Below are 25334 nucleotides of genomic sequence, written 5' to 3'. Positions count from 1 at the left end.
TTTCTGGATCTTAGTTTTTGGCTCCCACTTTGGCAGCTACTTTCTATATTTGCACAAGGCTTTTTGGAAAGGTTGTAACTGATGTTCTGTTTCTGTCTTTTCTTATCAATTTGCTTGTGAGAAGTGAAGATGGCTGAAGAGGGGGAGAACTTGGAAGCTGAAATTGTATACCCCATCACCTGTGGAGATAGCAGAGCCAACCTTATCTGGAGAAAGTTTGTCTGTCCTGGCATCAATGTGAAATGTGTTCAGGTAAGGGTCCACATGTCTGTTTGTGGGAGCCAGTCCTGTGCTGGAATTCCAGGAAGGTAGAATCCCCTGGGACAGATAGGGAATGGCAATAAAGAGGTTCTAGCAGGACTAATTCTTTATTTTATTTATTTATTTTGCCAGTCCTGGGGCTTGAACTCAGGGCCTGGACACTGCCCCTGAGCTTCTTTTGTTCCAGACTAGTTCTCTACCACTTGAGCCCTCAGTGCCACTTCTGGCCTTTTCAGTGTCGTTTTATTGGAGATAAGAGTCTCACGGCCTTTCCTGTCCATGATCCTCAGATCTCAGCCCTGAGTAGCTGAGATTACAAGAGTGAACCTGGCAATAATTCTTATTGACTAGATTGCAGTAGTACGAACCAAGGGGGAAGGCAGCACTGCCTATGAAGTGGAGGCTGTGGCCTCTGAGTTGGAAGTGGAACCATTGGCAGACAAAGGTGTGGTCAGGGGACATTGAGTGGAAATGGCATTCTTTTCTGGCAACATGGTGATTGGTCACCTGGACTCATCACTTTGTTGTAAACAGCTAAAAAGACCCATTTAGGCTTTGTTTTTGTTTTTGCCAGTCCTGGGGCTTGGACTCAGGGCCTGAGCACTGTCCCTGGCTTCTTTTTGCTCAAGGCTAGCACTCTGCCTCTTGAGCCACAGTACTACTTCTTTTCTGTGTATGTGGTGCTGAAGAGTCAAACCCAGGGCTTCATGTATACGAGGCAAGCACTCTTGCCACTAGGCCATATTCCCAGCCCCCATTAAGGCATTTTTATAAAGCATCTTCCCAGTTCAAGTTGACAAAAAAGGGAGAAGTTAACAGGCCCTGGACCAAGTGAGGGCAGAGTGGTGCAGTTAAGACAGAGTGCTAAGTCTAGGTCCTATTTGAGAAGTTTGCAGGTTGGGGATGAGAAGGTGGAGCTCTGTTTCCCAAGGACATGTGTGGGCCACCAAAGGAGAGGGGTGACATCTTTCCTCCTTGCCCTGCCCTAAACAGGAGCATTCTCATTGCCCACTGAAGGCAGAAATCTTTGGCAGCACTCACCAGTAGCCAGTGTCATAACCACCAGCAGAGGAAAGTTTAGTGATTTCTGGCTAGCAGTTCCCTCAGAATCAGACAGAAACAAATAAAAACCCTCTTTGGAGAAATTCTTTTCTCTGATTTCAAATATTTTCTGTGGGGCTGGGGATATGGCCTAGTGGCAAGAGTGCCTGCCTCAGATACATGAGGCCCTGGGTTCGATTCCCCAGCACCACATATACAGAAAACGCCAGAAGCGGTGCTGTGGCTCAAGTGGCAGAGTGCTAGCCTTGAGCAAAGAGAAGCCAGGGACAGTGCTCAGGCCCTGAGTCCAAGGCCCAGGACTGGCCCAAAACAAAAAACAAAAAACAAATATTTTCTGTGAAGATCCAAGAAAAGAAACAGCTCACAGGGAAATAAACAAAAATACTTGTCTAGATATGCCCCATAATTTCAGCTATGTGTATAGCAGAGATGGAAGGATTGAGGTCTAAGCTATCCCCAAGCAGAAGTGTGAGACCTTATTTGAAAAATAGCTAAAGCAAAAAGAGCTGGAGATGTGACTTAAGTGGTAAGGGCAAGGTTCTGAGTTCAAACTCCAGTACCACCAAAAACAGACAAACACACACTGGACAAAAGAAAGCAAGGTTCCTTGCATGACCATGTGTGGAAGCAGTGGGCAGTGGAGTCAGACCCACAGAAACTTAAGATGTCAGAGTTTTTTTCCTTGCAGTGTTAGAGATCAAACCCACTACCCCATACATGCTAGGCAAGTGCTCTACCTCTGACCTATACTCCATCTCCAGTCATCATAATTTAAGAAACAGAATATTTATTAATTTATTTATTTACTCATTCATTCACTCATTCATTTATTGCCAGTCCTGGGGCTTGAACTCAGGGCCTGAGCACTGTCCCTGGTTTCTTGTTGCTCAAGGCTAGCACTCTACCACTTGAGCCACAGCGCCACTTCCGGCTTTTTCTGTTTATGTGGTGCTGAGGAATTGAACCCAGGGCTTCATGCATGCAAGGCAAGCACTCTACCACTAGGCCACATTCCCAGCCCCATGCCATTTATTTTTATACTAAGTATCCTTAGATATAATAATTACACACTCAGGGAAAGGTGAAGCACTCATATGATATGAGAATGCCAGCTAACAAATATGGAAGGAGTAGTGGGCCAAGTCTCTTTAGTGGATGCTCAGACTAGTAATGGAGTAAGATGTGGGACAGTCTCAGAATATCCCTCACAGATTACATAGTAATTCAGAGAGAAGGCACTGGTGAGGAAGCTGGCAAGATACCTTTCTGTTCAGGTTGTAACTATCTACATTCTCAGTATTGGGCAGTGCCACCTGAGAGAACAGACAGGCAGGCATTTTTGAATATTCTGTAAAAATTCAAAGCATTACTCTATTACTAAGAATACCTCAAACATACTTTGAGAGACATTGGCCTTCAAAAATGCCCAGGTGGCTGGGTGCTGGTAGCTCATACCTGTAACCCTAGCTACTCAGGAGACTGAGATCTGAGGATCATGATTTAAAGCCAGCCCTGGTAGGAAAGTCTGTGAGACTCTTATTTCCAATTAACCATCAAAAAACTGGAAGTAGAGCTGTGTCTCAAGTAAGTGGTAGGGTAGCCCCCAGGGGCCAGGAATTCACCTCTCTTCAACCCATTTGTTTTCTAAGTAAAAGCAAATTTACTCTTTCCTTTTCCTTTTCCTTCCTTTCTTCCCTCCTTTCTTCCCTCCTTCCTTCCCTCCCTCCCCCCTCCCTCCCTCCCTCCCTCCCTCCCTCCCTCCTCCCCTCCCTCCTTCCTTTCTTTTTTTGTCAGTTGTGGAGCTTGAGTTCAGGGTCTGGGCACTTACCTGAGCTGCTTTTCTTTGAGGCTAGCACTGTATCACTTGAGCCACAGCTCCACTTTGGCTTTTTTTTTTTTTTTTTGGTAGTTTAGTGGAGATTACTATCTCATAGATTTTCTTGCCCAGGCTGATTTTGAACTGAGTAGCTAGGATTACGGGTATGAGTCAATGGCACTAGATTCTTTTTTTGTGTGTGTCTGTGCTAGTACTGTTTTATTTTTTTGCCACTCCTGGGCCTTGGACTCAGGGCCTGAGCACTGTCCCTGGCTTCTTTTTGCTCAAGGCTAGCACTCTGCCACTTGAGCCACAGCGCCACTTCTGGCCGTTTTCTATATATGTGGTGCTGGGGAATCGAACCCAGGGCTTCATGTATACGAGGCAAGCACTCTTGCCACTAGGCCATATTCCCAGCCCGTAGATTCTTTCTTTCTTTCTTTTTTTTCTTTTAACTACAAGTTGAATAGGATAGTTTACCTTTATAGACTTGGTTTTATTTTGTTTTGTTTTCTGATGGTACTGAGGTTTGGCCTTAGGGTCTCATACTTGCTGGGCAGGTGTTCTACTACTTGAGCCATACTCTCAGCTTCATTTACCTTCGGTTATTATTATTATTATTATTTGCCAGTCCTGGGGCTTGAACTCAGGGCCTTGGCACTTGTCCCTGAGCCTCTCTGTGCTCAAGCCTAGTGCTCTACCATTTGAGCCACAGTGCCATTTCCACTTTTTCTGGTTATGTGGTACTGAGGAATCGAACCAAGGGCTTCATGCATGGTAGGCAAGCACTCTACCACTATGCCACATACCCAGCCCTCCATTATTAGTTTTGGTTGTTGTTTTTTTTTTGCCAGTTCTGGGCCTTGAATTCAGGGCCTGAGCACTGTCCCTGGCTTCTTTTTGCTCAAGGCTAGCACTCTGTCATTTGAGCCACAGCGCCACTTCTGGCCGTTTTCTATATATGTGGTGCTGAGGAATCAAACCCAGGGCTTCATGTATATGAGGCAAGCACGCTTGCCACTAGGCCCTATTCCCAGCCCCTTCATTATTATTTTTAAAATATAATTTTATTGTTATTGTCAAGGTGTTGTAGAGTGGAGTTACCATTTCATAAAGCCGGTAATGAGCAAATTTCTCTTTTTGGACAATGTCACCCCTTCTTTTACATTCCTCCAATTTCCCCATCCTGCTCACAAGTTACATAGTTCATTTTCTTTTCTTTTTTTTTTTTGCCAGTCCTGGGGCTTGGACTCAGGGCCTGAACACTGTCCCTGGCCTCTTTGCTCAAGGCTAGCACTCTACCACTTGAGCCACAGTACCACTTCTGGCCTTTTCTATATATGTGGTGCTGAGGAATCGAACCTAGGGCTGCATGTATATGAGGCAAGCACTCTTGCCACTAGGCCGTATTCCCCACATAGTTCATTTTCTACATAATGTATACTGAATGATTGCATTTGTTCACCTTTCCTCCTGTCCTTTCTGTACCTCCTCTAAAAAAATCCAAATGCAAAACCAAACACCACTACCAACGCCACCAAGAACAATAACAAGAAAACATGTTTCCATTTCTTGGAGGTTTTTTTTGGTGTTGTTGTTAACTAGTATTTTAAATGTTCAGAAACATTACACCTTTTGTGTTCCTCCCCTAAGGGTATCCTCCTTTGGTCTGTCTTTGTGTATAAATGCCTAGAGTTCTGTATAGGTTATCATGTCCAGTTATATTTTAGATCTAGCTTACACATAATGAAAGAAAACATGTGCCATTTGTCTCTCTGAGATTGGCTTGCCTCACTTAGCATGATTTGTTTTGGATCCATCAATTCCTCTGCAAATACACAATCCTATTCTTTCTTTTTTTTTTGTTTTTTTTTTTTGTTTTTGTTTTTGTTTTTTTGGCCATTCCTGGGCCTTGAACTCAGGGCCTGAGCACTGTCCCTGGCTTCTTTTTGCTCAAGGCTAGCACTCTGCCACTTGAGCCACAGCACCACTTCTGGCCATTTTCTGTATATGTGGTGCTGGGGAATCGAACCCAGGGCCTCATGTATACAAGGCAAGCACTCTTGCCACTAGGCCATATCCCCAGCCCCAATCCTATTCTTTCTAATGCATGAGTGAAATGTACCACATTTTAACGATTCACTCATCTGTTGTAGGGCATCTGGGCTATACTGTTGGTGAGAATGTGAACTAGTACAACCACTCTGTAAGGCAGTTTGGAGATACCTCAAAAAACTAAACATAGAACTTCCCTAGGACCCAGCCATCATTACAGGCCAGGATATGGTAAAAACCCTTGCACATCCATGTTCATTGCTGCACTGTTTACAATAGCCAAGTTAAGGAAACAGCCCAGATGTCCTTTGGTTTTGCCCAGAATTAGCTTTAGATCAAAATCCTTCTACCCAAGGCCTCCCTCCTAGCTGGAATCACAGGTATATGCCATCCTGCCTGGCTTATTGTTTGAGATGGAATCTTGCTACATTTTTGCCCAGGCTGGCCTAGTGCTGTGATCTTCTTGAATGCTGCTTCCTAAGTAGCTGGGACTATAAACATGAGCCACCACCATCAGCCTTTCTCAAGCTTTCTGTCCTCCAGCAAGGGTGAATCACCAATCTTTAGACCCTCCTCAGTTAGGAGGAAGATGTCTCTGACTTTGAAACGAATGTGTGAGCATCCTCTAAGATAGGGTCGCTGTGCTTCCTGCACTGTCTGTGGCCCTAGGAATGGTTTGGCCTGATGGGAAGGAGGAGGTCAGTCACAAATTAGTGAAGGAGTGGCCTGACCAGATGAAAGGGTCAGTAACAGCTTCTTCTATATACTTGTATCTTTTGGTTACTATTGCATATTAAGATGTAGTATGGGTACATGTTAGCTCTGGAGGGAGGGAATGCACATGGGCTTTCTGCTCATGGCTGCTCATTGTTGTAGCCCCTTCTCCTCCCAGTCTCTGGTACACTCAGATCACTTTGTAGAGCTGCAGTGTGCTCTGTCAGGTAGAGAGTTGGCTCCTGCTCTGTCCACTGGGACATCTTCCTGTTATACTTGAGTGTTCCACCTTAAGGCCTGTCACTGGCAGAACCATAATGCAGTTCTCACCCCTGCCATGGACCTATCCCAGGTTTGTCTAAGCTGACCCCGCACTGGTGTACTTCTCTCTAGTATGACGAGCATGTGATCAGCCCAAAGGAGTTTGTGCACCTGGCAGGGAAGTCCACCCTGAAGGACTGGAAGAGAGCCATCCGAATGAACGGTATCATGCTCAGGTGGGTATCAGGCCAGTGGTAACTGTGGGAGGGGCTCACAACCATTGTTTTTTGTTTGTTTTTGTTTTTGTTTGTGTGTATGTGTGTGTGTGTGTGTGTGTGTGTGTGTGTGTGTGTGTGTGTGTTTTCTCCTGGGACTTGAACTCAGGGCCTGGGCTTTTGCACTCAAGACTAGTACTCTGTCATTTGAGCTACAACTTCACTTTGGCTTTTTTGGTAGTTAATTGGAGATAATTCTCACAGACTTTCCAAACCAGGCTGTCTTTGAACTGCAATGCTTAGATCTCAGCCTCCTGAATAGCTAGGATTATAGGCATGTGACACTGGCTTCTAGTTTGGGGTTTTTGAAGATAAGATACATATTAGAAGTAGTGAGTTGTAATAGCTCCCTCTTGAGTGGCTAACCACAGGTTATGGATCCCCTCATCCTTCTAACAGTGACATTGTCAAATGTCTAGAGTGGCTTTTGTTGTTGTTATTGTTAAATCTCATTTTAATTTTCAACAATTATTTACCATAGGCACTTGGGGCTATGTCATTACTGAAATAAATTAAGGATATATATATATATATATATATATATATATATATATCGCCTCAGATAGACATTCATGTTTAATCTATTAGGTTGGCCTTTTACATCATCCTTTATGTTTGTCTTTCTTATCCCTTCTTCTTTTTCTCCTCATACTGGGGCTTATACTCCAGGGCCCAGGACTCACATGGCTTTTTTTTTTTTTTTTTTGGCCAGTCCTGGGCCTTGAACTCAGGGCCTGAGCACTGTCCCTGGCTTCTTTTTTGCTCAAGGCTAGCACTCTGCCACTTGAGCCACAGTACCACTTCTGGCCGTTTTCTGTATCTGTGGTGCTGGGGAATCGAACCTAGGGCTTCATGTATGCAAGGCAAGCACTCTTGCCACTAGGCCATGTTCCCAGCCCCATTTTTATCACTTCTTACTAAAATCTCATGTAAAGTGCAGATAGTTGACTTATCTCCTTTGTGAACCAAGAGCCACTCCTAGATCTGTATGCTTACTTAGAAAGGGACAGGTGCCACAGGGAGGGTGCTGGTGGCTAGTGTTTACCTTGCTTCCTAAGCAGATAGACTGCTTTGTGTCAGAGTCAGAATTTGGCCTCATAGTACCTGGCTCTGAGTCCTTTCCCGTAGTTCTCAGCCCCATACCAGCAAGCTACCCTCTGGTTTTCTAGAATGGCTGGTGGCACAGTTGTGGAGGCCATGGGCTGTGGGAGGGATGTAGTGAGCTGCATGTGTTCCTAAGGATATTGCTGCCCTTCAGACTGAGTAAAGCTAGGGCTTCTGACCCTGTGTTTATAGGCTATGGCAGGCTTGCTGAAGCCCACTGAGCTTGGATGCAAGGATGTGACAGAGGCAGGAAGATCTGGGAGGGCAGGTCTTGGTAGGTCAGGACCTGTGTTTGCCTTCCTGGTATAGGAGAATAACCCTCTCTCCCAGTGTTTGTGGGTCTCCTTTCCTACCTGCACATTCCAAAGGAAAAGGCTTTCCCTGAAGGCAATTTATACCCATTTGTCTGATGCAGAACTGGGGCACTCACCACCTTTGTTAGCTGAGGGTCTCCTACTCCAGTGTCATGGTGATGATGCAGACCAGGCATCTCCAGGTCCCCTGCCAGCCAGTATCTTCCCCTTTCTGTGGACAGAGTGCCATACCCCAGGTGGCCTGGGGTAGCTGTACAATGTGTGCAGTGTGTTCCCATTAAAGCTTTTTTTGCGCAGGGGTGGGTACAGCCCATATCCCACCTCACAGGAGCCCAGCCCTAGTTGGTTCTGTGCTGGAACAGAGTTACCACATCAGAGTGGTGGGCAGGGTGTCTCAGTTTGGGTCTCATCTGGGCTGCTGTGTCATCTCCACAGGAAGATCATGGACTCTGGAGAGTTGGACTTCTACCAGCACGATAAAGTATGTTCCAATACCTGCCGCAGCACCAAGATTGACCTCTCTGGGGCCCGCGTGTCCCTTAGCAGCCCCACATCTGCCGAGTACATCCCGCTCACACCAGCTGCAGCTGACGGTAGGTGCAGGGAGCTGTCTATCTCAGGTCAGCACAGCCGTTCTGACCAGCCTCCTGCTGCCTGCTGTGTGGGCATCTTAGCCTCCCCCATCTGAGGGGCTCTACCATGTTGGGTCAGCCTCCTGTTTTGCTTTTTGTGGAAGGAAGTCTGGGGAATTGCTGGGCTTATTGTCAGGGAAGGTGAATGTATTCTCTTTAGTCCCTTTCCTTATTAACTGGTAATCCATATGTAGAAAGAGTATTAAGAGCAGTAAAGGAGCTGCCTGTGCCAGAGGCCTCCTCCCTTCCAAGGCCTGCCCTAAGGTTATAGTGTATCCCTTCCATGTTGGCAGTTTGCAGAGCCTCATGTTTTCATCAGGCTTCTTGTGGGTGTCTGGCTGCAGGTCTCCTCTTCCACTTGGGCTTTGGTTGATGATTTAGGGAACTCTCTATGTTGATCTCCCTTGTTCAGAATGTTCCCTGGAACTCTTTCCAGATTCTGAATGAGAAATTCTGTTTAAACTGAGCAAAGGTGAAATTAGAGTCCTGAGTCATAGTCCTGAGTCAGTCATGTTGCTTGGTTAGAAAATGTGTTTTTTACACCACTGTCCCTGCTGTCCCTGAGCAGTTGCTCCTTAGCATTGGGCTAGGATATGCATCCTTGTCTCTCACTGAGACCAGGGCCAATTGGGTGCTTTGACATGTCACTGATGGGAAGGGATTGAGGTCCAGGGTGGCCTGAGGTCTTTTTGTTCTGCCCGTGTCCTTCCCTGCATCTTTCCTGGCAAATGTCTGGTTGTAGTGCGGCACCCTTCAGAGAAGCCTACACACACTTAGAGGAATGATCTTTGTTATCCCTTTCCTTAGTCTGTTGTTAACTTACAATAACCTGAGGTCTGTCACTTGGCTCCTTTCTGGACCAAAGCCCGAGGCTGGATGCTGGAGGTTCCAGGCAGAGACCCTCCCAGGACACATTGAGAGCATGAGTCAGGATGGGAGGAGGTGGTTAGGAACCTGGTGGCTACCTCAGGGGTTGAGCCCAGGACCCTCTGACTTCCTTATTAAAGTTGGCCATAGCCCAACTGGGGCTAGTGAGGTATCCTGAGCACATGTAGTGTGCTGGCTAAACTATGATGTTCAGTGCATTTGGTGTATTAAATGCATTTTGAACTTAATATATTTCATACTGGTGATGTGCTTATTAATATGTAACCTCATCTTTACTGGAGGAACATCTTATTTCTTCAAGCCTTAGTGGCCAGCCAGAATGCCAATCAAATGGGATTATCTTGTGGAGCACATGCAAAATTTGCATAGAATAACTACATAGTAGAATAAATGATTAATAAATGGTATCTTGGCTATAGATGACTGGTTGGTACAAATTGCACCACAGATGCCAGCTCCTGAGGGGTGGCATCTGAGCCCCTAAGGCTGACTCACCAGGAAAGGCTGCCAGGGGTTTAGCTAGCTCTTCTGCTGTGCCCTGGTGGCTCATGCTTGTAATCGTAGCTACTCAGGAGGCTGAGCTCTAAGGATCACAGTTCAAAGCCAGCCCCAGGCAGGAAAGTCCATAAGACTCTTATTTTTCCAATTAACCACCAAAAAATTGGAAGTGGAGCTGTGGCTCAAAGTGGCAGAGCACTAGCCTTGAGCAAAAAGTGCTCAGGGAAGTCAGAAGTGGCCCTGTGGCTCAAGTGATAGAGTGCTAGCCTTGAGCAAAAAAAGAAGCCAAGGACAGTGCTCAGGCCCTAAGTTCAAGCCCCAGGACTGGCAAAAGAAAACAAAAAGTGCTCAGGGATAGTGTCCTAGTTTCTGAGTTCAAGTCCCACAACTGACAAAAGAAAAAAGAAAACTAGAAGTGACAGGTGCTAGCATTATGATGTCATCAATGAAACATATAGCAACCTGATCAGCTAGGGAGAGAGAGAGATGAGGCAGGCAGAGAGCCTGGTGGGTCAATCTAATGGTCAGTTGCAGAGGCTTGTTGTATCAAGTTGCAAATGGTACCAAAGGGAGCAAAATGTTATCAGTTGCCAAAACTGGGTGATGGTTTAGGGCACTTTCTGTTCTTTCTCCTTTGTATATGGTTGAAGAGATCTATGATTTAAAAAGCTCCCTGTGAGATAGAAAGTCCTGTGGACACACTAGTTTGGTTGTGTTTGTCAGTTCTGTGAAATTGGGTGTCAAGGAGGGGTTTAGGTGTAGCCTTGGGAAGATGGGTAGTGCCTGGGAGGCCATGGGAGCTGCCGTGAAGACTAACACCCATCCATGGCTCTGCTTTGCCTCCAGTGAATGGCTCACCTGCCACCATCACCATAGAGACTTGTGAGGACCCTGGTGACTGGACCACAGCCATTGGAGGTATGGGCCCGTGAGTTCTGGAGCACGGGTGGGCTCAGGCAAGAGCCGTTCATCTATACTGTATTCCTAGCAGGGGCTCCAGCCTCTGATTGCATCCTAGGTGCCCCAAGGCAGAGCTCAGCTGTGGTGCACTAGGTTGACAGACTGTGAGGTACAGCTTCACACTCTGTGCTCTAACCTCCCAATGTTCTGGTAGCTGTCCTTTTCTCTTTCCTGCTGTGGACACCTGATGCATCAACATGCTTTTTGCTCCTGGCCTCTTCCCTCTCTCACAGATGACACATTTGCCTTCTGGCGGGGGCTGAAGGATGCCGGCTTGCTGGATGAGGTTATACAGGAGTTCCAGCAGGAGCTGGAGGAGACCATGAAAGGCCTGCAGCAGCGAGTGCAGGACCCCCCATTGCAGCTGCGAGGTGAGGAGGTCTGAGTTTCTTTTCTTGCTAGCTGCCATCAGGCCCTGCTGTGCAGCTGAGAAGGAGAACTCTAGGCACGAATATCACTGTGTTGAGAAGCTGGCAGCAGGAGGGCCATTTGGAGTGCATCATGCTAGGTCTCTTTGGAGCTGACTCCTGCTGGCTAGATTGCAAAGCCCAGCTCTGGGGTCCAGGTTCTCAGGTTCTCACGGAGTGTTCACATTGCTCCTTTAAGATGCTGTTCTCCTCAACAACATCGTGCAGAACTTTGGCATGCTGGACCTGGTGAAGAAGGTGCTGGCCAGCCACAAGTGCCAGATGGACCGCTCACGGGAGCAGTATGCCCGGGACTTGGCAGGTATGCCCAGTGACTTGCTGGGAGTATGGGAAGTGCATAATCTCTAGTTGTATGTCTACCCATGTTTCTAAGACACAGCCATGTGAACGGGCTTTTCCCTTGTGGCCTGGGAGGTGAGAAGATCACAGGTATCACACACAAAAAAGTCAGTAAAATTTCAGTGGCTGTGGCCAAACTTAACCAGTGCTGAGGTCACTATTTACTAACCTTTCTGTGACGAACCAAGTTGTTAACAATTAAGAGAAAAAGCAAAGAAACAAAAGATCACTGTTCCAGTGAGAGCTGGATTGACCTTGTGCTGTTTGTGCATTTGTTCTGAGTTCTTTCTGAAGTTGCTACTCTCACACGGGCACTGCATATGTGTGGACACAGCCTCCTTACCTGGCTGCTTTGGCCCCAAGAGTAACTTTCCATGTGACACAGGCTGGGACACATTGGCATCAAGGGAAGTCTGGCCCACAGCACTTCTACCTTGGAACTGTGGGCCTGGGTCATCCTGGGAGCCATCAAGAGGTTCACTGCTGCCAGCCTTCCTATGGCCCTTTGGTCATCTGGGCTGCCATTAGCTTGTGATCCACTCAGCAATGTGCTGTCTATCCCCACAGCGGGATGCTGTCCGCCCCTCTCCCCGTGCCCCATGTGATATGTGTGTCCCCACAGCCTGTGGAGATGCCGTCCGCCCCTCTCCCCGTGCCCCACGTGACATGTGTGTCCCCGCAGCCCTGGAGCAGCAGTGTGATGAACACCGCCGCCGCGCCAAGGAGCTGAAGCACAAGTCCCAGCACCTCAGCAATGTGCTCATGACGCTGACCCCTGTCTCCCTGCCATCCCCCATGAAGCGGCCCCGGCTCGCACGGGCCACATCTGGACCAGCTGCCATGGCCTCACAGGTGCTTACACAGTCTGCACAGATTGCCCTTGCCCCGGGCATGCCCATGTCCCAGCTGACGAGCGTGCCACTTGGCAAGGTGGTGTCTACGCTGCCCTCCACAGTCCTGGGAAAAAGCTCCCCTCAGGCACCCCCAGCCAGTTCACCAGCCTCCCCACTTCTTGGGGGCTACACAGTCCTGGCTTCCTCAGGCTCTACCTTTCCCAGCACAGTAGAGATCCACCCAGACACGTCCAGCCTCACGGTGCTGAGCACAGCTGCCATGCAGGACGGGAGCACAGTGCTGAAGGTGGTCAGCCCGCTGCAGCTACTCACCCTGCCTGGCCTGGGCCCCACCCTGCAGAGCGTGGCCCAGGCATCATCCGCAGGCAGCACGATTGTGACAGTGCCCACGGCGGCTGCCCCAGGGCCTGAGGAACACGCGGCCACCATTGAGGTGGCTGCTGTGGCGGGGGACCACGAGCAGAAGTAGCTGGCAGAGGGGGCGAGGCCCCAGGGTGGATGGACTGGCTGCCTCTCTTCAGGCCGCTGCAGGCAGAGGCCGCGGGACTGGCTCGGCACAGGCAGGTCTCATGGGCTGAACCAAAGAGAGGAATTGCCAGGTGAATCAAGAGAAGAAAAAAAGAAAAGGGACAGAGTGATGCCAGCAACCTGGAAAACCAGTCTTCAAGTTCAAAACTTACTCCCCTTTTTTCTTGGGAAATATACTTTTCCATCTGTTGCTTATTATCCTGTTTACACATTGGGCCTTGAACAGGAGGTGGGGGACAAGGACCAAGAGGAGGCCTGGGTGCACCCAGTGAAGCGGCAGACCTGAGGTGGCGGCGCCTGAGACCCTGTAGTTACGGGTGGCACCAAAGCCCAGCTGAGGCCTGGTGCGCCCCTGCCAGGCCTTCTGGGGCACATTACTGACACATGTCTTGGGGACTGTACCCAAGTGTGGTAACCCATGGATCCTATGGATTTGGTTTCTTCCCACAGTTTTCTGTAGGTTTAGTGTGGCCAGTGCCCACTCTCCTGCTGGTGTGGGAACATGCCCCCAGAGCTGGGGTGCAGACCCCAGGTGGGGCCCCCTCTCCTCTCCCTACAGGTGCTCAGGTGTGGTCTGGGCGCCTTTGCACATGGGTTGCAGGTGTTTTTAAGTGAATTCCTTAGTAGGCTTCTAGGAAGAATCAAATTTATAGCATTTTCAACCAAAATAATGCTGAGTGCCTAGGCTTCCCAAGTTGGCTCTGGGAGGGACCATCGGTCCTGTATGTGCACTAGTCAGGTGCCCGAGATCCTGGGCAGAGCTCTTCCCAAGACGAAGCTTTGTGGAGGGTTTCTGTGGGGGTATGCCTTCAGACTTGGGGTGGCTTGGAAGGCCTCTGGTGTGCAGCTTTCTGTTGGAGCTCCCGTAATAGCCCTCATCTCCCTGAGTCACCCTAGGGGTAGAACAGAGACCCCCAAGCTGACACTCAGTGTTTCCTGTCCCCAGAAACATCGCCAGGCCATGTGGGGAGGCTGCCCAGACCGTGTTCAGAACAAGTGAGGAGAGGGGGGACCAGGATGCTCAAGGAAGAGTAGGTGGGAGGTGGGAAAGGCCATCCTAACAGGCCAGAGGGCCCTTCTTCAGGAAGAATGGAACCTAGCCTATTGTAGGGTGTCTTAGACAGATCCTTGAGCTTGTCTCTAGACATTCCTGCTGGTTCTGTGTCAGCTGAAGATCTTCCTCTCTGGGGCTTTACAGTGGGAGAGGGCCTGATATTCCATTCATTGCTTTGAAGGGAACTGGCCATCCTTTTGTCTGTCCATCCATCCCTTTTAACTGCCCAGACCTCACCCCCACACCTTTGCTGTGACCAGGGCTCCCTACTGCCTTCCCCACACTGTGTCAAGCTACTGAGGTTCTATCTCTTGTTTTCCTTCTGTTATATTATTGTTCACTGTGGTCATGATCAGTTGGTTTTGGCTGATGTTTACCTGTTTGTGTACATATTCCTTTTAAAACACTTTTTTTTGTTGTTGTTGCAAGCCCTGTTTCATGTGGCACTTTGTCCCTATGGGCATCAAGAGGGCCTGCAGAGTGGGTGCTGCCCAGCAAGCACTTCAGTCCCCACCCCACCTGCTCCGATCAGATTAGACACCATCACCAATAAAACACCTCCTGCCCTGGGGACCAGTGACCTTGCAGAGGCTTTCCTTGCTCTGTCTTTGGAGTTGTGGGTTGGACAAGATTGGGACATTTTCAGCCTTTACCCCTTAGTCCATGGAGGTACTGGAAGATGAAGTTAACTTCAGAGCCATATAAAAAAAGCCCCAAACCAGCTTTGGAATTGATTCCCAGTTCCTCTGACCCTTGTAGCCACTCACAGACATCTCTCCAGCCTAGCCTCGTGGGCTGTTCCTGGCAAGGGAAGAGAGGGAACCCAGCACTAGGGGAGGAGTTGTGGACAGTGCCCCACCACTTGCTTGTGCCTGCCTCCTGCAGGTCCTGCTGGCTCCTCAGGGTCGCTGGCCCCCCTGCAGGGCTGGCCAGGCCTCTGGAGAGAAAAAGCCTTCCTGTCACTTGCAGACACGGGTGTTCATGGCTGCCTTCTGTTTGGGTTTTGCAGAGGGTACAAGCTTCTCCTTGGGCTTGTCAGGGGCACTGGGAAAAGCAGTGTTTGAGTTCCACTTTGTGTGTTGTTTTTGCAAGTATCTGCTTGGTACTTTAATTTGAAATAAAAACTTTTTTTCCTAATATGTGTGTCTGTTTGTAATGAGAAGCCGTGTGGAGGGCAACCAACTAAACTTGTAAAGACACCCCTAGTGGATATTGCCAGCTAGTCCCAAGTTCTGCTTTCTGAGTCCTTGCCAAGTGAGGTCTGAGGCCCAGGACCCTTCCAAGCATCCTGAGGTAGAGCAGTTTTTGTAACATCAGGCACCAGTATGCAGCTAGGTTTTCTGGAGGCCTTCCTTGGGCCCTGACCACCCCCATGCCTGCTGCTGCATCAGATTTCCACAGACTGGGAGGCTAGAGTTCAGGATCAACATTGTGTCTGGGGGATGTTTTGAATATGAGGAAGAGTCTTGATCCAAAGTTTGAGTCCCAAGAGCAACCCCCAGAGGGTAGGGGAGAGGCCATGAACTCTTGCTTCCAAGCTAGCCATTCTTGGACTGGTTCTACAGTGTTCTTTAGCTCTGTGCCCTTTCTGATGGCCTTTTCCCAAGGCTCCATCTCTCCTGTACCCCACATAGTAGAGAGGCAGACGCCATACAATTCCACTCTTAAGTTGGACACTTTCCGTGAGGCAGAATATTGGGTACTTTGAAAGTCAAAGTGGAGGTGGACTTGAAGTAGGCGTGTCTTCAGGTCTGAAGACCTGCCTGATTGGCTCCCCTTCCATGCACGCTGTGTTCTTACACCGGGCTTATAGATGTGTCATGAACCTTTCCTGTCAAATTCATGCTTGGTCAGCTTCATGACTGCAGCCTCCCAGTGACTCACAAGTCATCTGAGGCACCTCAGATTGAATGGGTCCAGGGCAGAATTCTTGCTTTTTTTTTTTACTCCCCTAAACTTCTTCCTTCCACTATTCCATGTCTTTGGGAGGGCACCACAAGGCATTCAGGTGCTCAGGCCATCTTCCTGGAACCTCATTTCTAAGACCCTACCTTTTCTCATCTGATCAAGCCCTTCCATCTCTCTGGCCAGGAGGACCTCCCTGCCCTGGCCTCTGCCTCATACTCTGCATTGCTAGTTTGCCTATGTGATAGTCTCTCCTGGTCATTCAGGTGCTAATAGTGCCTGGGTCACTTCTGTTGTCCCTAAGAGGGCTGTACCTTACTGATAGCCCTTGAAATGCCTTCTTCCTGACATTTGGACTCCACTGGCTATAAACTATAAAACCCATGAGCTTGGCTCTGTCTATATATTTAGTGGATGTCCCTGAAGGCAGGCTCCAGCACCGGCTGTCATGTGGTTGAGAATGGAGAAATGGAGGATGGAAAATGAGGGGAGAAAGTGAGGGGCAGCTTGCTTGCTTGGGTTTGCTGCACTTTAGAGTGCGTACAGTGTACTTTTAGTATACACAGGTGGTGCTCAGAAATAGTCCGCTGTCTGGATAGACCATATTTGTCTGTCCATTCATCTAGCTTTGGCTACTGTGAATAAAGCTGTTATCAGCAACTGTGAACTGGTGTTTGTGTGGTTTTTTTTCTGCTTTTATTAGCATATGTTAATTATACAAAGGAGTTTCATTGTAATGTTCCCATATATTTATATAATGTACTTCAGTCAAATTCACTCCCCTTTATTTACTCAAAGGAATTAGAAACCACATTAGTGTGCTTTGATGCTGTCATTTTTGTTCTGAGTAAATGTCAGTATCTTCGCTAGTTTATATGGTAAGGCTGCTTACTTTGTAAGAAACTGTCAAATTGCAAAATGGTGCGTAACAGCTATACTGTTTTGCATTCCCACCAGCAGCAAATGGGAGTTCTTGTCATTCCATAGCCACACCAGCATTTGGTACCCTCAGTGCTTTGAAATGTAGCTATTGTAATAGGTGTACAGTGGTATCTCACTGTGCTTATTTTGTTTTGTGTTATTGAGATACAGGGTCTCGAGCTAGTCTCAAGCCCAGACTGGCCTTGAACTCACCGTTGTTCTTCCTCAGCCTCCCTAGTGTTAGGATTACAGGTGTATACCATCATGCTTGTCTTTGCTGTTTTCATCTGTAATAGAATGTGTAATTCCCTAATGATGTATGACTGGGGTGGAATAATTTCATACATGTTTAACATTATGTGCATCTCCTATTGAAGTATCTCTTTATGTCTTTTACCCATTTTTAATCGGTTTCCTTTTCTTATTGTTGAGTTTTCTGATTTCAGTTTTTCTTTTCTTTTTCTTGGCAGTGCTGGAGCAAAACTTCTACCATTGTCTTATTTGTTTGTTTGTTTGTTTGTTTGTTTGTTTGCCAGTCCTGGGCCTTGGACTCAGGGTCTGAGCACGGTCCCTGGCTTCTTTTTGCTCAAGGCTAGCACTCTGCCACTTGAGCCACAGCACCACTTCTAGCCATTTTCTATATATGTGGTGCTGGGGAATCGAACCCAGGGTCTCATGTATACAAGGCAAGCATTCGCCACTAGGCCATATTCCCAGCCCGTCTCCTTGTTTTTGTTTTCTTACCAATACTCAGGCTTAAGTTGAGGCCCTTATTCATGTTTGACTTTCTTGCCCAATGCCAGTGCTCTACTACTTAAGCCATGCCTTCAGCCTGACTTTTTGCTGGTTAATTGGAGGTGAAGTCTCAGATTTTTCTCCTGGGCTGGCTTTGAGTTGCCATCCTCCAGGTCTCAGCTTTCCAAGTAACTAGATTATAGGTATTTTCTACAAGTGTCTAGCCAGTCCTCAGTCCTCTTTCTCTCTCTCTTTCTCCTTCCTCCTTCCACTCTTCCTTTCCTCCTTCCCTTCCTCCCTCCCTTCCTCCTTCCTTCCCCCCTTCTTTGCTTCCTGTCTTTCTCACTTTATTGTCTAGGATGGTCTCCAGCTTCTGCTTTATCCTCTCAAATGCATGTCTGATTCTAGCATTTAGGCTGAGGCAGGAGGATTAAGTTCAAGGCCAGCTTGGATGATATAGCAAGACAATCTAAAACAAAATCTGTTTACATTTAATTAGATACGTGTATTATTTTCACTATATTCACTCAAGTAAATTAGTGACTTGGGCAAATTAGTAATTTGCCTTTGTATTTGTTTCCCTGTTTTTTCCAGTGCAGGTATTAGGGTTTGAATTCAGTGCCTCTCACTATTGCTTGGGATTTTCACTCAAGGCTGGCATTCTACCACTTGAACCACACTTCCACTTCCATCTTTTTGCTGGTTAATTGGAGATCAGAGACTCATGGACATTTTTGCCTGGGCAGGCTTTGAACCATGATTTTCAGATCTCAGCCTCCTGAATAGCTAGAATAACAGGAATGAGCCCCTAGCGCTTGCTCACTCACTGGTGTCTTTTGAATAGAATTTTTTTAAGTATTTCTGAAACCTAATTTATCAATTCTTTTTCTTAATACTATGCATGTCTCACAGCCTACCCAGGCTTGGAGTGCTCTGGGTTACTTTTAGCAACTCTGTGGCCTTGTTTTGATGTTCAGAAGATGGCTCTTGAGTGGATTTTGTGCACTGTAAGATAGTATCCAGGGAAAACCTTGACTTCCTTTCAGTTGTTCCTGTTTCATTTATTGGAAATATCCTTCTGTGGGTTTGTGTTGGGCCACTGGCCCTGGAAGCTGGGCTGTCCAGTTCTCCACCCACCCCTAGGAAGAGATCTGAAATCACCATGCTCTCTACCACACTTAGTCCATTCTTCTACTCCAGGGTTTGACTTTCTGGCTAGGTGGGAGGGTCTGGGGAGAACAAGGGTAGGTGTCAAAGTGCTCCTTGGATGAGTCATACAAGAGCTGCTAGGACCAGCTAGGAGAACAGGGCTGCCTTGCGGTAAGCTAGGCCTGACCTTGGGACCTTGACTTGGCAGTGAGACTGCAGGGTGTCTTAAGTGGCGGAGGGTGTGCCAGGGTAGAGTGCCTTTAACCCACTGGGTCGTGTAAATGGGAGGAGGGCCTGGTACACTTGAGATGAAACTAAGGGCACAGTAGAAAGATAGTTTGTCTCTAGTTTGAAACATATTACAAAGAACTCTGCACATTTTTATTGATTCAGAATTTTTCCATCTGTTGCTGTAGTATTTGCAAATCTATATGTGTACACATGTACATGTACACATGTATGTTTATGTACATGCATACATTTATACACATATCTACATAGACATAATATATTCCCGGACCTTTGGAGAGTAAGAGGCTGTGATCTTGCCCTAACATTATGGTGTGAAAGCACCATAACATGCAGTGTGAAAGCAGGAATTTGACCCTGATCTAATACTAGTATTGATATTAAGCCTTGATGATGAAGTATTGATATTATTAATAATGGTATTAAAACTGTGTTAAGGGCTGGGGATATAGCCTAGTGGCAAGAGTGCCTGCCTCGGATACACGAGGCCCTAGGTTCGATTCCCCAGCACCACATATACAGAAAACGGCCAGAAGCGGCGCTGTGGCTCAAGTGGCAGAGTGCTAGCCTTGAGCGGGAAGAAGCCAGGGACAGTGCTCAGGCCCTGAGTCCAAGGCCCAGGACTGGCCAAAAAAAAAAAAAAAAAAAAAAAACTGTGTTAACTCTCTATTGAGTTCATACATTTTTTTCCTTCTTAGCATCAGCTTTGATTTTGCATTCCATGTTTGTTGGTTGGATACTTGGATACAGGGCCATGTCTGGGATGCCTCCTTTCAGCCTGGGCTCTTGGGACAGGGAGGCTGTTGGAGGAGCAAGAGGATAACATTTTGGGCCAGGATTGTGTGAAATGCATATTGGAAAGCTGAGAGATGTGTCTGGTGAACAGGGAGAAGCACAGGCTCTGAGACTAAATGCAAGCAACACTGATTAGGAGGCCAGGATGGCAGCGATGGTTGTTTGGCTTTAGCACAGCTGAGGGAGGCCAGAGATCTGTCCATGGCAATATGCTAGGCCTCTGTGAAGTGTCTACACAGTTTGTACCTGAGGTGATATGTTTTATTGATCATTTCCATTGAGTAAGGAGACACACTTGGGACAAAAAACAAAAGTGGCTGGGTACTGGTGGCTCACACCTGTCATCGTAGCTACTCATGAGGCTGCGATCTGAGGATCATGGTTCAAAGCCAGCCTGGGCAGGAAAGTTCATGAGACTTATCTCCAATTAACCATCAAAAGCCAGAAGTGGAGCTGTAGCTCAAAGTAGTACAGCACTAGCTACTAGCAAAATGGAGGAGAAAGGAAGGAAACAGGCCAGACTCGGTCTCCGTAGGCAAGGACTATTTATTGAGATATAGCAACGAGGGGCACAAACTTCCCACAGGCTTGGAGACTGTGCAAGAGGTGGGACAGGAGTTGAGTTTTTATGAGATCTGAGCAAGGTGGCAGAGGTTAATGAAAAAGCCATTAGGTTAAGGGAGGTAAGGGGCTTATTGGTTGGGCCCACAATGGAACATTAGATAGATTGCCTTGCTTGTATCAGGCAGCCTGTTCATATCTTTGTGGCTTTTCAGACATCTGTACACACCTGGGAAAACAGGGTAGGGGCCAACTCTTCACTAGCCTTGAGCAAAAAAGCTCAGGGACAGTGCCTACGCCGCGAGTTCAAGCCCCAGGAGCAGCACAAATAAAGACAATGGTGCAAAGGCCAAGAGAGAACAGCAAGTTTCCCACCTGCCTCAACCAGTGTATTTCTGATTTCTGTTATAGATTCCTGTGTTTTATATACTCTGTGGTTCCTTTTGTATATGTTGTTATACACATCTCAGTTCTTTAGCCAAGTGCCTTGAAAAAAAATTGCAAGACAGTTGAGCTACTCTCTTTTCAATGGCATTAGAGCACTCCCTGTGTGGAGGGCTGCTGGTCGGGTGACCTATGTGCTGAAGTGCCTAGTGTGGTGAGTGCAGTCTGTGCCCTGAGAAGGGAGGGGAGGCTGCCATGAGCAGAGCCAGACATCACTGTCTCTGAGCCTGTCATTGGAATGACAGGGCATGCCCTGTGCTGCTGACCCCGCCCCCAACTGAGTGTGTGGCCTTGATGATTAAGAAAGAGGTGGAGAATATAACCATGTGGTTCTATCTTGCATTTTCCTCACACTAAGGGTGACCCTTTTCTTTACCCTATTTCTATTTCCTATGTCTGTGAAGTACTGATTCACGTGCTTTGCCTATTTTCTTTTTAGATTATGACTATTTTTTTCTCCTCCCTCCCTCCCTTCCTTTCTCCTTGGCCAGTCCTGGGGCTTGAACTCAGGGCCTAGGCACTGTCCCTGACCTTTTGCTCAAGGCTAGCACTCTGGCACTTGAGCCACAGCGCCACTTCTGGCTCTTTCTGTTTATCCTGGTAATGAGGAATCAAACCCAAGGCTTCATGCATGCTAGGCAAACACACTAAGCCACATTCTCAGTCTCATGGGTATTTTTCTTCAAAAATACATTTCTTTAAAATATATACTGTATTAAAGAAATTGGACCTTTTTATTTGTGTTAGGAGGTACTCTGTTTTTATTTGTGTTTTGCTTTTGGCTCTGTTATTTTCCTGCGTAAAATTGTTTTATTTTGGGGGTTGGGAATATGGCTTAGCGGTAGAGTGCTTGCCTGTGTGCATGAAGCCCTGAGTTTGATTCCTCAGCACCACAAAAACAGAAAAGGCTGAGGGCTGGCAAAACAAAACAGAAAACAAAAAACAACCCCCCCCAACACCCCCCACAAAACAACAACAACAAAAAACTGGAAGAAATTAAAAATAAAAAGAAATATTAAAAAAAATAGTTTCATGGACTTTCTTGTCCAGGCTGGCTTCAAAGCTGTTGGTCTGTCTTCTTCCTTTGGGTGTTGACGGTCTCCATCCTAGGCCCTCAGCATGTATCTCTAGCCCCCCTGCTAGCATCAGCAGGCAGCCCACCCACCACTCAGACCTGAACTCTACTCTGCCCTTCACCAAGAAAAGAGAACTCTCCTGGGGCTCCCACCAGACCCCAATCACTCTATGTTCCCACTCTCCGCCCAGACCTAAACTCTGCCCTGCCTGCGTGCTATCTTCCGTGATCAGCTGCACACTCAAGAGTACCTCCTGACTCTAGTCCTGTGACTATATAAATGCCCCTGAACAAAGACAGGCGCCATTTCTCCCTCTCCTGGGAGAGAATGGGCCTTGTCAGCTCCACTGGCAATAAACTCCCTTTGCTCTACATGACTGTGTCCGTGTGGTCTTCTGGGCTGGTTGCTTTGATTTAAAAACCAGCTTACTGAGTGATTAGGATTATGGGAGTGAGTCACCTCTTGTATCAGGAATATTTCAGAGCTTTCTTGCATGTTCTGGTTAAGCTTGTCTTGTTGTACATTGAGAAAATGGAAAAGCCACATTTTGAGAGGTCTAATCAGGAGTCTTTTTTAAAAGGCCAGCATCTGCGGATGGACTGTTGTCCCAAGGAGCTGCAGCCTCATGCATACACTTAACACTGTCAGAAAACTGAGCCATGACTGCCGGAGAGGAAAGAACAAGCAGAAAACAATAGCAACAAAACAGATCAGCTCCGATGGAGAACTGAAGTGGGACATCATGGTGACTGGAGAAGAGCCAAGAGACAGGACACGAACATGGGGACATGTGGCATAGCATAATGGAACCTGCACTGGTCCAGGCCTAAATAGGATCAGGTCAGGGTCAGGGCAGGGTCACAGGGAGCTTGAGAGTTCACAACCCAAGACTGGCAGGTCCAGTAACCTATTTTCCAACTCTTTACCCCTGACTCTAGGAATACACCCATCACCTGGGAGGTGGGACTTCCCTGCCTCCACCATGAACACAAGATAGTACCATTTAAAACCAACACCCTATCATCTACCACATGGCCAAGATGATGCTGGTTAGATTCAGCATCCCTGCTTAAGTCCCTGCTCACTGTTGCTGCACCTGTTCACAGACCCTCTTCCTCAGGTCTCTTCCCTGAAGGGGGCATGTTTAGATGCTCTCGGTGTATGTCCAGCTGGCATGTTGATTCACGTGGGGCTCTTTGACTATCTTTGTCACATCAGGAAGCCAGCTGTGAAGAGGGATATGCATCACTGGTCGGGAGACCAAAACAGTGTATTCATTATATTATTTATGATTTTGCAGTTGGGAGCAAGATCAGTTGGGGTTCTGACTTGGCAACTCTCCTATGCTGTAGTCAGGCTATTACTTGGGAGTTAGAAGACATCTCAGTTCCTCCAATATGGTGTGGTCCTGGAATATAACCCCACCCCTTACTCCTCCCTCTCTCCACTCCTCTTCCACCCACCCTCACTGCCAGTGCAAGTGAGCAAGATATCCAAGAGGAGGGGCTGGGAATATGGCCTAGTGGTAGAGTGCTTGCCTTGCATACATGAAGCCCTGGATTCCATTCCTCAGCACCACATATATAGAAAATGCCAGAAGTGGCATTGTGGCTCAAGTGGTGGAGTGCTAGCTCTTGAGCAAAAAGCAGCCAGGGACAGTGCTCAGGCCCTGAGTTCAAGCCCCAGGACTGGCAATATATATATATATATATATATATATACATATATATATATATGTATATATATATATATATTTCCAGGAGGAGGCTGAGTCCTTCATGACACCTGGTTATTTCTGCCACATGCACACTGGTTATTCAGGCCAGCCCCTGGCAGTGGGTAAGGCTAGTTTTAGGTCCTTAGGGCTGCAGTGTCCGGGTTCCCTCCTGGAGATAGGGCGCTCAGCCAATAGCAGGCTGCCCAGCCTTTCGTGTGCCCGCACAGTGCCTCAGGTCTGATGGCATTTCCCCAGCAAGGTCAGGAAGTCAGGCGGTTCAAGTGACATTGCACAATTCCCCCAGCTCTTCCTGCACTTTGGTTTGGGGTGGGAAGTTTTCATTCTCTGGGTTCTGGCACAGTACCAACATCTGCCGTGTCTTACGGGGTTGGATATCATTGGAGCCTCTGCGAAGCGAGCCTCCCCAACACAGTGCTCTCAGTCACTTGCCTCCCCAGGCACCGCTCCCTTGGACCACAGCCCATAGCCAGAGAGCTCTTCTAGGGCTCGGCAGGGCTCTTCCACCCCTCCTAGGAGTATCTCTCGAGCCCCAAAGCCATTGGTCCAGAGTCCCACCTTCCCCTCCCCCACACCTGAGGCCCGGTTGTTTGCGTGTAGCTGGGGGTGGAGAAATCCTGCAGGACAGCCCCAGGGGTGGTCTTCTCTCTGCCCGGCGCTGGCCTGAGGCTGGGGAGGGGGGGCTATCATTTGAAGGCGGGGCGGGGGCGGGGCGGGGGGGGGGCAGTGAGGTAATTTCCGCGATTGGGCGTCAGAAGTCTGAGTCGCCCCAGGGGCAGAATCGAAAGTGATCGAGGCTCAGAGCCTGTGCTGTCCTGTCTTGGGTAAGTTGGGGTGGCTAAGGAAGGTGGGGGGACAGCCTGGGAAGTAGGGAACCCTTCCTCATTCGCAGATGGGCACTGAGGGTTTCCTGGAGTGCCTGAGGCTCCCAGCCCACCGCAGCACAGCCCTCTTCCCCTGCCTTCCTGGCTGCCTGGCTGTGAGGTCCAGCTCTGTGGACTGTACTGGAGCCCAGGTGGGCTCTCAGACTTTTGACTGTCGCCTGATGTTGTTCTTTAAAACGACTCTGTATTCCCCAACTTCTGCTTGAGAGTTCCCTGCAGAGTGCTGGGTGTGCCTCGGTGGTCAGCATTTACCTAGCATGAGGTCTTGGGTTCAGTCCCATCAATGAAGAGGGAAAAAAATCCCTTTTAGACCCAGCCCCAGTGTTTGGAGGGAGCTGTTCCTCTACCATCCCAGCTGGGATGATGCCAGCCCAAACCAGGGGCACCCTGCATCCTTGAGGGAGCTCTGGTGTCAACTGTCCCATCTTGGCAGGCCAGACTTCTGCCAGTCTCTGGCTGCCTCGTCCAGGTGGACTGCAGAGGGGGTGCTCTGTCTATAGAATGAGTGGGAGACTAGAACATTAGACCCTTGCATGGGCCCAGACCTCACTGGCCCCAGAGGCACTAGCTGGGGGCTTCTGTGGCCCTCAGGGCTCCTCTCTCCCATCAGCTGTAAAATGGCTCCTTCTGGGCAGGGCCTGGAGACCTTTCACAAGGGACAGACTCTGTCCTGGTTCAGGTCAGGGGGACCTGTGTCCTCGACAGGTCAAATTGGGCAAAATTTCCTGTCATCTGCCTGGTGGAGGGTATGTAGGTCCTTCCGGTGGCTGACTGCTGGTCCTGTCCCATTGTCCCTCATGGCCACGGGGACTAGCTGCCCAGGAGACTGTTACCTAT

The 25334-nt window shown here is 48.2% G+C and overlaps 1 protein-coding gene across 3 annotated transcripts in view; it reads left to right on the top strand.

Annotated features, from left to right (window-relative positions):
• The window catches only part of Gmeb2 (glucocorticoid modulatory element binding protein 2), a 43644-nt gene extending 28464 nt beyond the window's left edge, over positions 1-15180 (top strand). For 2 of the 3 annotated variants that reach the window (XM_048349745.1, XM_048349747.1), the window contains exons 4-10: positions 125-252; positions 6302-6405; positions 8298-8455; positions 10727-10798; positions 11074-11211; positions 11447-11569; positions 12290-15180. In XM_048349745.1, the coding sequence (XP_048205702.1) occupies positions 125-252; positions 6302-6405; positions 8298-8455; positions 10727-10798; positions 11074-11211; positions 11447-11569; positions 12290-12930 (1364 nt within the window). In that variant the 3' untranslated portion in view covers positions 12931-15180. The remainder of the gene's footprint in view (positions 1-124; positions 253-6301; positions 6406-8297; positions 8456-10726; positions 10799-11073; positions 11212-11446; positions 11570-12289) is intronic. The other variant, XM_048349748.1, reaches the window with a different exon arrangement.
• The last annotated feature ends 10154 nt before the right edge of the window (positions 15181-25334 follow it).

This window comes from Perognathus longimembris, chromosome 6 (assembly GCF_023159225.1).
Source record: "Perognathus longimembris pacificus isolate PPM17 chromosome 6, ASM2315922v1, whole genome shotgun sequence".
Taxonomy (NCBI): domain Eukaryota; kingdom Metazoa; phylum Chordata; class Mammalia; order Rodentia; family Heteromyidae; genus Perognathus; species Perognathus longimembris.
Note: the sequence above shows the minus strand (reverse complement) of the source record. Positions and strands in the feature narration are given on the sequence as shown.